Consider the following 15509-nt stretch of genomic DNA (forward strand, 5'->3'; position numbering starts at 1 on the left):
CTATTGCAATGACAAGTAAGTTTTCCCGAGTTACTAAAGATAACCAGACTATTAGATCAGGCTTAACTTAGCTTATCTTTTGTAAGTTCTTGAAATGCCGTGGGTTTCTTTTATGTCATTTGGAATTTTTACCTATTTACCCAACCAGCAGCTATTACACAAAAGTATAACAGTGCTGTAATGTCTTTTAGCTCTGATGAGGGGACTGTATTTGAGATCTGGAGACAAAGTGTTTTCTAGCATCAAGAAATGAAATTACATGAACTTTGGATGCTGGGTACTTAGCTTTGGAATATCTGTGCTACACTGTCACTCTTCAGAATTACTTGTGCCTTTAAAAATGGAAATTTCTTTAAGAATATTTGCTGCATCTATTAGCTGTTGCCTGAAATCTGATATTTCCAGTATAATGTGATTTGCCAATAACTAACTTGTGGGTTTATTTTGTGTGTGTGTGTGTGTGTTCTATACTAAAAGGTCCTAGTTGGCTACCAAAGGCTGCATTTTGGTATCTTGGTGTCTGTTGAGGCTTCGTTTGAATGTCCTCTAGCAAACTTTGTTACAGCAGTTTCAAGATTTTAGAGCCCTGAGTTTATCTGGCCCACTCCTCCCCCAGAAGCTGTGGTTTGGTAGAGTTAACATGCTTGTGCATGAGTCACTTCAGTGTAAGATACAGGGACTCGGCTCCAACAACTGAGGAAGGTGGATTTGAAGGAAGAGGCCAAACTCTGTGAGTGCTGTTGGTTGTGGCATGAGGCATATGCTCTGTTATTTTGACTCTGCTGTGGCAGCACTGACTTTCAGCAGGGGTGCAGGATGATCAACTAGCAGCAGGAATGCTTTAATGACCAAAATGTTGGCTAGAGGACACATCAAAAACTTCACCTAACTATGGTGGGCTTAGCATTGAGCGGCATTATTCAAACGGCCTGTTTCAGCTCACAGGTATCCTCTGAGGAATACGTATTTGTGTTTGGGGCTTATTGGTAAGATGTTTTAGGCTATCCTATGTCACCTTCTGTATGGTGTTTCTTGTGTATACCCTGCTTTTATTGATCAGTCTGAAAGCACGTCTGAAGAAGAAAGAAGGAAAGAAAATGTTTCTGTGTATAGTATCTTCTTTTCATTTAAAGTCACTTTGCCAACATGGCTCAGGAATTGATACAAAGGCATCCCAATTCTGGAGCTTTTTGTCTATCTGACCTCGCTCTTCAACTACTGTGTAAAAATAAAATAGGAAGAGTTTGTAACCTCCAGCATGTCTAGGTTCAGCTTTATGTCTAGGCTCAAAAATAGCTTGGATGCTTTCCTGTCTTTGCCAGGCAGTTTGGCAACTGAAGCAGGTGTCTGTGATATTCCTTTGTAGCAGCGGGACTTTAGGCAGGAGTGATTTCCTTCCCACATTATCCTGGCCCCATGTAATGAGGCAGCTGCCCTGCTCTGCAGAGAGCTGTGCTGGCAAACTGGAGCTGAGAGTTGCAGCAAAGCCTGTTGGATGAAGCAGTTTGCCTAGGAGGCGGCAGGAAGACGAAAGTGATATGAAAACAGCAGTTTAGAAATGTCCTCTTCTTCAAGTCTCCAGATTATATTCCAGCTTTCTTACCATGTGGTTGTTGAAAGAAGGCTTTTTATTTGGGTTTAGTCATTTGGTTCCCTGGGGCAGCTGGCAAGAGCATGCCCCAGGTTAGCTGTTAAATTCTGTGACAGATGGTGAGAGCTGATGTTGGCAGCATGCCACGCTTTGAAGACTGGCCGAGCTCAGACTATGGGGAGAGGAGAGATGTCCTGTGAGCAATGAACTTTTAATTTTTGCAAAGTCATTAACAATGCTTTTTTTTTGTCGATGTTTTATTTTAACCTCCTTTTTTTCCTGCAGATAGAAGACTATCATGAAATATATAACTTAAGCAATTGTTTTGAGTTAAATACGGGGAGAGTTTATTGTGAATAGTCATTGCTATTTGTAAAACCGGAAGGAAAAAAACAATAACCTATGTTGTGTAGTGAGCTGTTATTTTTCCAGCTTTGTTCAAGCAACCTCAATAACAAAATGCTACTGTAACATGTACTGTTAGTGGGCAACAGGCAACATCACTGAGTGTTTGGAGGAATTTCATCAGCGCTGGGCCTTCAGCTATAAACCCAGGAGTACCAGCATGGCTGGTAATGGTAGGGATTATTTTGGCAAGCTGTAATAGCCTTGGCCTCTTGGTGCATGGAATAATAGTGCTAATAAGATGCTGTGCTGAAATTCAATGGAGGGAGCTGAATAATTATAGCAGGTTCTTGTTTCCTGACTGCCAGCATGCAGTTTCTTAACACCTCCTATAGAGCAACAGATCAGACTCGTTCAGCATTTCCTTGGAGAGGTATACTCTCAAATTAATTTTTATTTGGGTCTGTAGAAACAGCTGGTGAAACAGAACTCTTCAAAAATGTAGTGGCCTCACAGTAAGTCACAAATCAGAATACAATCCAATATCCCGAGTTGGAAGGGACCCACAAGGCTCCATGAGTCCAACTCCTGGCACGACATAGGTCTACCCAAAAATTGAGACCATGTGACTGAGAGCATAGTCCAAACGCTGCTTAAACTCTGACAGGGTTGGTGCCATGACTGTCACCTGTTTCAGTGCAACCACCCTCTCAGTGAAGAACCTCTTCCTGATATCCAGCCTGAACCTCCCCTGTTGCAGCTTGACACCATTCCTGTGGGTCCTATCACTGGTGACTAAAGAGAATAGATCAGCACCTGCCTCTCCACTCCCCCCACGAGGAAGCTGTAGACCACAATGAGGTCTCCCCTCAGCCTACTCTTCTCCAGGCTGAACAGGCCAAGTGACCTCAGCCGCTCCTTAAACACCTTCCCCTCTAGGCCCTTCACCATCTTCGTAGCCCTCCTCTGGACACTCTCCAATAGTTAGTTCCACATCGTTTTTGTACTGTGGTGCCCAGAACTGCACACAGTACTCGAGGTGAGGCCAAGTACAGTGGGACAGTCCCTTCCCTCAACCGACTAGCAGTGCTGTGCCTGATGCACCCCAGGATATGGTTGGCTCTCCTGGCTGCCAGGGCATACTGCTGGCTCGTATTTAGCTTACTATCAACAACAACAACAACAAAAAAAAACAGATCCCTCTCTGCGGGGCTGCTCTCCAACGTCTCATCCCCTGAATGTATATAAATATCTGAGGGGGGAGGCTGTCAAGAGGATGGAGCCGGTCTCTTTTCACTTGTGCCTAGTGACAGGATGAGAGGCAGTGGGCACAAACAGAAGCACAGGAAGTACTGGCTGAATATGAGAGGGCGCTTCTTTACTGTGAGGGTGACAGAGCACTGGCACAGGCTGCCCAGAGAGGTTGTGGAGTCTCCTTCTGTGGAGATACTCAAAACCCACCTGGATGCCATCCTGTGCAAGGTGCTCTAGGTGATCCTGCTTGGTAGGTGCATTGGACTAGATGATCTTCAAAGGTCCCTTCCAACCTCAACCATTCTGTGATTCTGTGGTTCATTGATGATTCTATGACACCACCACAATCTGCAAACCAAGAGATGCTATTCATTTCTACCATCCTCCTGGGACAGCCAATAGCTGACCATGTTCCTGATATTCTTAAAACGTATCGAGTTCTCATGCACATTCCCACTTTCTTGGGCCAATTTCCTCATACCCAGGCTCTTTTTCACCTTCCCAGGTGATAAGTTGTTCCCCAGGTTCTTGTGCAGCTGTCAAGGATGTCCCTGGCTCCCAGGCACAGTTTCCAGACCAAGACAGAGCTCCCAGCCTAGACCCCAGCCTTGCAGACATTACTCCTGTCAGTGTGGAGCAGCCATTTCATGTCAGCATTTTCTCACAACAGTCACGTTAATTCCCTAAGTGCTGCCATCAGGGGCACCCCAAGTGATGTCGCCCCAGAGTCACTGTCACCCTCTGGCATCACAAAAGGCAGGTGGCCATAAGTGCCCTGAGTGTCCAGCCTGTGTTCAGTCCAGTTGGTGGCACTCAAGAGGGTGAGTTCCCACTGCTGGAACATGAGAGGTGAAGCTGTTACTGGTGGAACGTGAGATGAGACGTTAAAGTTCTTCTTGTGGCACAAGAGACATCGAGGTCCTTCTGTGTGGCAGGTGAGGCATGCGGGTCCTTCTGCTGGAGTTCAAGACATCGACGTCCTGTTGCTGGAACACGAGACGTTGATGTCTTTTTGGGGGCATGTGAGATGCTGAGATCCCTCTGGTTGCGGGCAAGGCATCAAGGTTCTTCTGGTGGAGCACAGGGCATTGAGGTGCTGGTGGTGGGCCACGAGTCTTTGAGATTCTGCCAGCGACCGGCGAGGGAGGTGCTGAGGACCAGAGGCGCTTGATACCCGTTTGACATCAGAGCAGCGTCTCGGGGAGGACAGGCATCTCCACGTTGGAGCAGCTGCGGACACCATGACCCAGCCACACCAGCAGCTGCCAGAGGAGGTCCCAAGAGAACAGACCTGCACCATCTGCCTGGGCCTGCTGCCTGATGCAGCACTGCTGGACCCCTGCAGGCACTCCTTCTGCAGGGGGTGCATCCAGCCCTGGGTTGCCCACAGGAGCCACCTGCCTGCTCTGCTGGTGGCCCATCACTGCCATTGTAGGGTTGGTGCCACACCCTGTGCAGGATGCCTCAGCCTGCTGGCCCCAGGGAAGGTTCCAGTGCAACATTGGGCCAGGGCGGCGGCGGCAGCAGCGGTGGCGGAGTCCCTCCAGTTACCGGTCCCACGGTGTCTCGCCCAGGTGCAGTGACCACAGCCCCTCCATGCCACGACAGCTCGTCCATAGCTTCTCCTGGCACTGGGAGTAGGACGGGTGCAGATGGACCCGGTCCCCACAGAACATCAACCCTGAGGATCCATTATGGCTGCGCAGAGCCCAGCAGGAGGAGCCACAGGCTGGTGACCACGCAGGCTGCCAGGCCAGGCCCAGCATTTAAGAAAAAATAAATAAATCCTAAAAAGCAACCGAGATGGAAGTAATTTGGGGGACGGGAAATTATCATGGGATTGGGTCACTGGGTGAGGGCAGCAGCCATAAAGGTGGCCATGCCCTAGCAGGAAAAAGGCTGACAGAAAAAGTCTCCTGAACCTGGGGCAGAAGAAAATGCCTGCTGGCCTGAGAACTGCCAACCCAGGAGCCATACCGGTATCTGTGCAGGCATCTGGGCCTTGCCTGGGGCCGGGATGGTGTCAGTAGCCACACTTCCAACCCGAATAAATTCAATTTTTAAATTTAATTTCTATTTCACAAAGCCTCTATCTGCAGTCACAAATTGGATTGGGGATGTTGGCTACAGCTTGGAGGGGACGGATGGATGGGGAATGGCTACGGGTGGTGTGCACCTATGGGAGATGTGGGAATGGGAAATCATCAGGGGAATGCAACAGTGTGGGTGGTCAGAGGAGCCGTAATTGTGACCATGCACTAACGAAAAAAGGATGACAGAAAGTCTGCTGAACATGGGGCAGAAGAAAATGCCTGCTGGCATGAGAACTGCCAGCCCGGGAGCCGTACCACAGGGTGCAGTCCTTCAGGAGCAGACTGCTCAAGCATGGGCTCCTCTCCACGGAGCAGCACAGGAAGCTTCTCAGATGAAAGGAGCTCTGTTTTGGGTAAAAATCAGGCCTGTTTTATACAATTTATAACTGTTACACCTAAGAAAACATAGGGCACCACCACTTCAGGAACCAAGAGATGCTGTTTGTTTCTCCCATCCTCCTGGGACAGCCAAGAGCTGACGATGTTCCTCATACTTTTTAAACACCTCTTGATTTGTCATGCATGTTACTACTTTCTTGGGCCAATTTCCTTATGCCCAGGCTCTTTTTCACCTTCCCAGGTGATAAGTTGTTCCCCAGATTGTTGTTGTTTCCTTATTGATGGTCTCTTCAGGATGTCTCTGGTGCTCAGGTGTCCAGCTGCATGTCAAAGACATCCCTGGTTCCCAGGCTGATGCTGAGCTCCCAGCCTAAACCCCAGCCTTGCAGATGTTACTCCTGTCAGTGTGGAGTAGCCATTTCAGTAAAAGTTTTTCACCTAACACCTGCTCATACCTTTCTACCGTATATAATAGCAAGGCTGGACAAAATGGATTTTGATAACTTTCATCTTTTGAGGGGTCTTGTGTGTGTTTTATTTTCTAATGAATAAGTAAATATTCACACCTTGGTAAGTCCAGTGGCTGATTAGCCCATTCCACCAACTAGTATCTTACTGCTGTCTTTCTAATGAAAATTCCTTCAGTTAAGTAACAAGATTGTGATGTGTGCCGTCTTAAAGCAAGTAATATTAAGATGCTGCTTACAAATATGATTATACAATGCTTCCAGTGTTTATCAAGAGACATGCATGGTTTTGTTGTTTGTTTCACAATAATTCTTTCTCGTATAATTGAAGTTCAGGGACCTTACTTATCATGCTCCTTCTTACTCTTTGTTCTCTTTGTTCCTATAGGCAATTAGTCGTTACTTGCCCAGACGGGATCCAGTTTTGAAACCTCTTATCTATGAGATGGTCCTGCATGAGTTTTTGGAGAGTGACTATGAGGTACTGCAGTCTGACATGTCCACATGTAGTAGCTATTGCCAGCCAAATACCCTCAGCAACATAGAATTCCGATTACAAATTCTCCATTTTGTTCAAACAGGTTGCTAGTGGACAACTTCATGATAGTGAAAAAATAAAAAGACAGATTTTGTTTGTTTTCAGAAGAATAAGTAGAATGTTCTTCAGAGCACACAAATTTTATGAGATTATTTACTTATTATGAATACTTTTATTTATAGTTTATTTAATATAGCACAAGTGGTCCACATGCTGCACAAAGCGTACAGCACCTGCAAGTGACCCAGCTTCATGAATCTTGATAACATTGCCCTAAGAAGGAAAATCTGTGCTCTACACTGTGCAGGTCTCTGGGCACGTAAAAGTTGCTTAGAGGTGAAGCACAGCAGGTATCATCTCAGAGGCTTTGATCTTTTGAAATGTTCCTTAGGCAGTTCTTTCTGTTTCTGTTACAATCTCTTATACTTTTAGGGGTTTGCAACACTGATAAAAGAGTGGCCTGGAGATCTCTACAACAACACAATCATAGTTCAAGCTGTTGTAGATCACCTGAAGAAAGATCCACAGAACAGGACTTTGCTAAGAACACTTGCAGAACTGTGAGTACAATTTCAATCTCCTATTACAAAAAGTAAGCTTGAGATAGTATACTGTAGGTTATAAATAACCTAACTCTCTTAACAGAAATACTTGCTTTTCTGTAGTCTTGCAGTGTATGAAGGCAAAGAGTTGTGTATGAGATCAGTTTTGCCACTTCTTTTTCCAAAACAAATAGCTACCATTTCTCATTGTGTTGTCAGAGGAAGCCTCTTTTGTGAGGTGTGTGTTTCAGAATTAGCCATGGAAAATAAACAGTTGTTTTTTTTCCTCTTTTTCAAAAGTAGTATATTAAGCTTACTGCATGGCTAGAAATATGTGACTGGAAAATGTGTTAAAACTGGTCTGGTTTTAAGCTACTTCTTCCAGGGTAAGTTCTTCAGTTTTCTCAGCCTGATTGTCATGTTCTTTCCATACTGCCTCTTTGAAGAAAGCAAAGCTACCGTCTGTTCCTCTGTTAAAGCCCATCCCAAAGTTTTAAGAGAATAATGTTTTCTTAGCTCTGAAGTGACTTCCAGTTAGCTTCCAAAAATAGAAAAGCTAATGTGTTGTGTAGCTTCCCCTGTGGTTTGAAAACAGTGGATAGTGAAAACTCAGAGAACCACATAACAGCCACGTATTTGTGTTCTGTGCTGTAAACAGAATTGAAAATGACATTGACATTGCCCAGTGTTAGTTCCCCATCAACAAAAGTGAATCATGGCAACTATTCAAACTTCATCAAATCAAGTAGCATCCTAATAAGTTTTACATCCTAGGGTATATTTATTTTTTCCCCTTGGGTAATTTTCCTACAATTAGATCAAGTAAATTCTAACATTGTTTTTTATCAGGTATACTTATGACCAGCGCTATGGCAGAGCCCTAGAAATTTACCTAACTCTGAGGCACAAAGATGTCTTCCAGCTGATCCACAAGCACAATCTTTTCAGTTCCATCAGAGATAAAATTGTTCTGCTTATGGATTTTGACTCAGAGGTACGGTGATTTTAATGATTTTATATTCACTTTCAGCTAGAGATATTTTAACAGATGAAAAATAAATGAGCTAAAGATACTGTTGAGGCAGGGAGTGTGTTTGCTATGTTTGGATACTTTCTGAGATAAGGAGATGTTTGCCTAGACTGCAAAGTAATTGACCCAAGGATGAAATTTTTCTTTGTATTTCCATACAAATTATCATTCACAGTGAGAAGAATGCTGTATCTGAGATTGTTGTTGTGATTCTCAGGTAGACGTTCATGATGATATTCTTTCTGCATTTCTAATCAAATAATACTATTAGTGAGCCACAGAAAGTAAACAGTTAATTTATTGTGAGGCAGACTTTAAATGTACTTTCCACTTCTCTTTCATTGCAATTGATTAATCTACTTCTGAAACGTTGCAAGATTATTGAGTTAAATCCCCCAAATCAAGAAGTATGCATATTGTATTGAATTCAACTTTCTTTCTTCCCAGCTGGCTAAAACCTCAGCAAATGAGCTTTAGTGTGAGCTTTGGGGAAAGAACCCGTATGGTCCTTGGGTAAACAATCTGTGTATGATCCTTGGGAGAAAACCCAGTAGATTGCTGTTTCTGTGCAGCTCTTGTTTCAGCACAGGGACTATACCAAAGATGATTGTCTTTGGTATGCACCTTGTAAACTACATATGACAAATACTGTATGGTTCTTTTTTTAATAAATTAAAAAAAAAAAAAAAAGTTATATCACAGGCATCTGTGATTTTTTTCTTTTTAATGTGAAGCAAATTTTGCTTTTAAGAGGAAGCAGAAAGGAACCCTGGTGGCCACTCTGCTTTACATGATCGTGGCTGTTTGTTTTCCTGTATCAGTGTGCAGGTAGGCTAGAGGAATCTAGTTGTGAGGCAAGTTAGGCTGTGTGTTTCCTATATGGTCATCACCCTAAAATTGCCTTTTGCAATGGGTTAAATAGTATTTGTACAGCATTTGCCACTAGGCTTCTGTGACCCACGATTCAATGGGCATACTTTACCTGCAATGCAAGTGTATAGAATTGATTGGTGATAGTGTGGAAACTTAGGAGAGTTGTTCTGGAAAAATACTCAATGTGTTTAACTGTAATGCTCTGCTGTCAGAGAACCCTGATGCTATGCAAACTACTCTCTGAATTAATGCTGTTGAAAAGAGTAGGTCTGCAGTGTCCATTGGATACCAAGCAGTGAACAAGTATAATACTGTATCAAAAGTGAGAAATTGTGCAAACTTACTCCATAACTAGGTTTTCTTTCTTTACTTTAGAAAGCAGTTGACATGCTTTTGGACAATGAAGATAAAATTTCTGTGAGTATAACAAGTTCATGGCATGGTGATCCCAGTGCTTGCTTGCCTTTTCCATCCTGCTTTCAGTCCAGTGAATGCCATGTTCTTCACGAGTTTGCTGATCTCTTGGTTTTCATTTGTTATTTTTTCAGATCGACAGAGTTGTTGAAGAGTTAGAAAACAGACCTGAACTACAGCATGTGGTACCTGAACTACAGCATTTCTATATTCTGCTAGTTCACTTTGAGCTGAATATGATCTTTGCAGAATACATCTTTTATAGATACACTGTCAATGTGCACATGGCACTGAAATTGCATATATCATCAGAACCAAAGTGACTGCTTCTGCTAATCCACTTTTTACCAAGGCAATAGCATTTTGCCAGTAGTAAAATAATCTTAAAATGATTAATTTGTGAGAATTTGATAACATACTGCTTACTACTTAACATCTTCTGAGGTATTCCTTATTCACATTGTAGATGCTTGTCTTCTCTGGTCAATTACTTCTTGTTTGCATCCTTCCTCTTTCCCTACACTAAAATGGGGTTGGATAGTGGTTGCTACTCTGAAGAGCATTTTGCTGTTCCAAGCAGTGAACTACTTGTCTTTCTAGAGCAGTAATTTCCATACACTTCAGGATTGTTCTCGTTTGTGTAGAATTACGATATCGCAGGAAGCTCCACATTGCTATTCCAAGAGCACCTCTTCAGTTGGAATGTGCTGTCAGTGGAATACGTAACGTGTAACTGCAGTCTTGGGCTCTATTAGGGAGGGAAATTTAACTGGCTGCTGTGTGCTGGTTGGGGTTCAGTGCATCGATCTGCTGGAGAGCGTGGGCTTATGTTTTAGAGATCTGATTATAGCTAACAGCTTTATGAAGTGTACAGCCTGCAGTCCAAGTGCTTTACAAAGACTGGCCGTCAGTTTATGGAGGAGGTGCGTTAGTTTCAAAGTGTGAGCCTGCTTCCCTTTGGGTAAAAGGGACCCTCCAGATTATTCTTAAGACTTTTTTGTGCTCATCAAGAGCGAAGGAGCTTTGCCTCACTATTCATAGTATGAGTACTTCAGATAAAATATTTCATAATCTTTGCTTATCCATAATGGTCAAGCATATCTATATAACCAAAATGTTTCATATGACATATTTCTCCAAAGTTTTCCATAAAATTCAAAATTCAGTAGTTTTCTTGAAAGTTAAAGGCATTTATTTGAGTGTTGCTGAAAACCTCTTTAACAGAGTTGGTTTACAGAGACTGCTGTGATGAGGGTACTTCAGAAAAATGTAAACTTAGTCCTCTGATTCAGTATTTAATCTCTGTGCATTTTAGTATGTACTGTTATATTCCTGAGGAAATTTGGAGGAGATTTTTATACAGCAGAGTCCAAATAACGTTATAAAAGAGTTTTTAGTTCCAATTCTTTTTTTATTATTCCTAGTATTTGCACAAGCTTTTCAAAAGAGATCACCATAAAGGACAACGATATCATGAGAAACAGATCAGCCTTTATGCTGAATACGATCGTCCAAATTTACTACCATTTCTCAGAGACAGCACACACTGTCCACTAGAGAAGGTAAGCCCCCCAAGATTCTTTGATTTTTATGTCACTTGTAGTCTGGTAGATTTGTAAATGTGTCTGGTACTGCCCTCTACTGCCAAAAGGAGGAATCCCTTGAGTTTGTGATCTTCACCTGCAAAAGTGATGCACCCACAGCTGGCTGATAGCTGAGACCTCTTAGCTCAGAAGGCAGAAACTGTGGTTATTTTTAGTGCAAAATTCCCAGATTTGCTCTAGATGCATACCTAAAGCATATCCATGTATCAGTGCCTGACCTGATTAAACAGTGGGTTGCGGTTGCAAGAAATCAACAATTGAAGAACCTAAAGCTACTCATTGTCAGATCTTAAAAACTGAATAACTGTAACAGGACTTTTTCTAACTTTGTGTTCTTAGGTCCCAAGTTGCTTTCCAGTAGTTTACGAAATGTAACTGTCACTAAACTAACAGAGCCAAAAGTGTTTTGAGATTGTACTTCTGCTAGTAGATTTGGAATTCTACAAAGTACGGTGTTGCCATCTTCTTTAACCTTTTTATGTTTTCCCCTCCTTGATCTTTCTCATCAGACAAAAAATAAACTGATGATGGTCATATTTCGATTGTGGTTTTTTGTTGTTGTTTTTTTTACCCTTCTTGTATTAAGGTGAGTGGAATGGAAATTTGAGTTTTCCTCTTCAGTTGGGTCATTATTGTATTATTTGTGGTTTTGCTGTTAAGCTCTGCTCGTCTCAGCCATTCTGAAATGTTACCTCTCTGTGTGCAATATAATGATGACGCCAGTGGAATAGTTTAAATGTAGTATCAAATACTGCATTTTACATGGTTAACACTAAACACAACCAGTAGCATTCTTAGCACCTCTCTTATTTTGCTTGCTTTTTGTAAACTTTCAGTCTTCTTTTCTGCAACAGGAAGCACTGGAAAATACTGTTATCCTTGCAGCCTTGGTCTTTGAAAATATCCAAAAAACTAGGTTGTCTCAATGATCTTTCTAGACAATGAGCCTGAGAGGTTTCCAGCTACAGACTTTTGTCAGTGATGCTTGCTTTTTAAACTGTGATTCTCTCTATCTTTTGCCTACGGTATAATTTGCATAATCATGGTTTTATGTATCAAAACTTACCTGCACTTCTTTTTTCTTTTGATGCAAACTAATTTTAGTTATTCCAGATCCAACTACCTATATTCAGTGATGGGTGATACAGAAAAGTGTAGTGCATAAATGATACTAGCACACTGCTGGCACTGCTTTGCTGAAATCAAGGGCTGTGAAAAAGAACACATCAGAGACCCATGAACCTTTAGAAAATTGATGCAATAATCATAGAAGTGAAAAAAAAAGATATTAGAAAAAGAGTCAATTTAACATTATGTTTATTTGTGAATATGTTTCAGTAAGAAAGAAGCTAAGGAAGAGTACAAAGTACAACAAAGTACAAATCTTAACTGAATTTATTTTTGCTGATAACCTATAATTATACTTCTTACCCTACATATCATTTAATAATGCTTTTTGCCACATACAGATCTTTGCTCCAAGGAAATAAAAGGGGAAACTATTATTTCCCAAGTACCCGTATCTTCAATTCCTGTTAAGCAGATTCCAGCACCATGCAAAAATAGACAAAGGAAAAAAAATAAAAATAAAAAAATAAAAAAATAAAAACCCACATTATAATGAACAAATTCGCACTTACTGTTGTCATAAATAAATGATAAACCATGCAAGAATAAATCATTCCTGTTCTTTAAAAGTAAGCGACTGTTATTCAAGTTTAGTTTAGCAACTGTTTTATAAAACAAACTGAAAGAGAAGTACAGTTGTTCCCTATTTTCCTCTAGAGGGAGCATGACAGTCAGTAAATGTGCAGCTCCTGGAAATACTGAATACCTGGTACTTTGTACTTAAACATCTAAGTGGGGAGAAAAAAGATTGTCAGCTGTGTTTATATTCATTACTAATTATGGTTAGCTACAAGCCTTCAAAAGTATCTAGTAGAGAAATCACTACCCCTGCTCTGAAGTTCATTGTGTGTATCTTTAATATGCAGAGTAACCCATCTGAAACAATTTGAGAATGGAAGGAAGAGTTAATTCCTACCTATATCTTCAGCTCTAGCTGTATCTTATCAACTTACATTTTTTATTTCCAAGTATAACTGTCTTTATTGGTGAACATTTGTTTTTGTAGCAATGCCATCAGTCTTGAGTTTGCTTCTACTTCCAGATTGGAAACAGACATGGCATCATTTATAGCATATCCAGCCCTTCAGTTACTAAAAACTGAATCAATTTGGTAATTTTAGTAATTGTGGTTTTGGTCAACTATGCACAAGTTCTGTAACTGCTCATGGCATTGGCTCTAACATCTTTAAACCAAATTTACAAGAAATGCTTTCATACTTGGATTAGATTATTTTTTGTTTTGTTGTCTTTGAGGTTGCTCGCAAAAAAATGTTGAGGTTTCTCTCTCTATCTCCCCAAGCCATTCTGGTTACCCTATGGGTATGTACAGATCTACATTCATTGTGTTAAGAATGAATGTCAAGTAGACCTCCATCACTAGAGACCTCATGAGTCCACCTGCAGGAAAAAAAGTCTTGACACTAGATAACCTTAATGTTTTTGGATTAGCTAACTTTTGGAAGCAGAAAGAACTTGCTAGTAGATTTAAAGCTAGAGATTGACATAATCCAGACTCAAATGCCCATCCTGTCTCCAGATTTATCTTAGAGAAAAATCAAAAAATGCCAAGGAGTTTCTCCTTTTAATTAATGCCAGAGGACCTGACAGTACTTATTAAGGGAGCTCTATTCCTGTCAAAATGAGTAATGCAACTTCATGGAAAAGTATCCTTTAGTCTGTTGTAGCATTGATGATCAATAAAATATCATGTTACATGGTTCCCTGTATTCTCTTTCCCTCCTCCCCTCTCTTAAATTCAAGGCTTTAGAGATCTGCCAACAGAGGAACTTTGTAGAAGAGACAGTCTATCTTCTGAGTAAGTAACTTTTGCTGTGATAAAATATAACATGCATTTAATCTTGTTATAAAATTTAAGCTGCAAAAATATGTGAGGTATTGTCTACGATTATTTAACTTGCTTTCCCAAAGACAAAGCTGGTATATAGTCAATAGAACCAAATAACATGATTTAGAAAATAAAACAAAGCACTGGATTACTTGTTTGATGTCTTACATTCATGTATTGTGTTACTGTGTTTCTGTTTTGTTGTTTTTCTGTTTTTGTTTGTTTTGTTTTGTTTTGTTTGAGGTTTTGTGTTGGTGTGTTTTGGGGGGAGAGGTTATGGGGGCAGGAATTGTTTATTTTTGTGATGATCTCCAAGAGTAAAGTAATATTATCTGTTTGAAGGGAGGGGAGAAATAAAACAGATGTTTTGCTCTGTATGCATCTCAGAAGCTTAGTATTATCTTCTGCTGAGGTGGAAGATTTGCTTATGTTGCCTTTTTTTAAAAAAAAAAAAAGTTAATTTTAAACTGTTTAAATTTAAATTTAGATTGTTAACTTCCTCAGCAGGACAAGGTATCTGCCTCTAAATGGGAGACATTGTATGACTCTTAAGATTTGTATGTATTAGTCACAAACAGAATGGAAAACATTTATTATTGACATAATCAATATTTGTTTAAATAAGAATGTTTTGTGGACCATTTGAGAACAGAGTAGGATTTACTTAAAGAACAGTTCAGAGTTTATACTACTGCTTCCTCTTTCTGTCATTTTCCATGGGTGTAGGTTGCAATATACTTAGGGCAAGTTAAGTGTGTCCATGGAGCCTCTTAACAGGGGGTAACTCATGTTAAAGTTTACATACACACACACACACTCGACTTCATATCAAATGTTGCTGACATTTAGAACCCCTGATATGACCCAACACATCCTTAAGAAAGTCTCTGGGTCCCAGCCCAGCAAAGTATTTGAGCCCATGTTCGGGTTATACTGACTGCTCAGGGATTTGCATACCTTTTGTCAAATCAGATTAAATTAGGTCTTGAATTAGTCTGAGGCAACTTCACACTTACAAAATTCATACGGAAAGAGCAATACAAGCTTAAGTACTTATCAATGCTCAGTACTGTAGGATTTATAATCTCATTACTTATTCTATTCTTCTAGGTAGAATGGGCAATAGCCGCAGTGCCTTGAAGATGATAATGGAAGAATTGCAAGATGTAGATAAAGCTATTGAATTTGCCAAGGAACAAGATGATGGAGAACTTTGGGAAGATCTAATTTTATATTCTATCGACAAACCACGTAAGCAGGATAGTTTCTTAGCAGCCTTGTATTTGTATTTTTTGTGAAATGCAATTGCAGGTGAAGGATTGAATTATCCACACACATTTTAGCAAAGGTGTTTATGGATAGTCAGGGAGGTGTTTTGGTTTGTGGAGCATGCCATAGCTGTCCTGGGCATAAAAATGTCCAGTAAGGCAGCATGTGCACATGCT

The 15509-nt window shown here is 40.9% G+C and overlaps 1 protein-coding gene across 3 annotated transcripts in view; it reads left to right on the top strand.

Annotated features, from left to right (window-relative positions):
- The window catches only part of VPS41 (VPS41 subunit of HOPS complex), a 106177-nt gene that overhangs the window by 79399 nt on the left and 11269 nt on the right, over positions 1 to 15509 (top strand). For all 3 annotated transcript variants that reach the window (XM_035317590.1, XM_035317592.1, XM_035317591.1), the window contains 8 exons: positions 6478 to 6570; positions 7060 to 7187; positions 8019 to 8163; positions 9448 to 9489; positions 9621 to 9671; positions 10911 to 11048; positions 13980 to 14034; positions 15175 to 15315. In XM_035317590.1, the coding sequence (XP_035173481.1) occupies positions 6478 to 6570; positions 7060 to 7187; positions 8019 to 8163; positions 9448 to 9489; positions 9621 to 9671; positions 10911 to 11048; positions 13980 to 14034; positions 15175 to 15315 (793 nt within the window). The remainder of the gene's footprint in view (positions 1 to 6477; positions 6571 to 7059; positions 7188 to 8018; positions 8164 to 9447; positions 9490 to 9620; positions 9672 to 10910; positions 11049 to 13979; positions 14035 to 15174; positions 15316 to 15509) is intronic.

This window comes from Oxyura jamaicensis, chromosome 2 (genome assembly GCF_011077185.1).
Source record: "Oxyura jamaicensis isolate SHBP4307 breed ruddy duck chromosome 2, BPBGC_Ojam_1.0, whole genome shotgun sequence".
Classification (NCBI taxonomy): Eukaryota; Metazoa; Chordata; class Aves; order Anseriformes; family Anatidae; genus Oxyura; species Oxyura jamaicensis.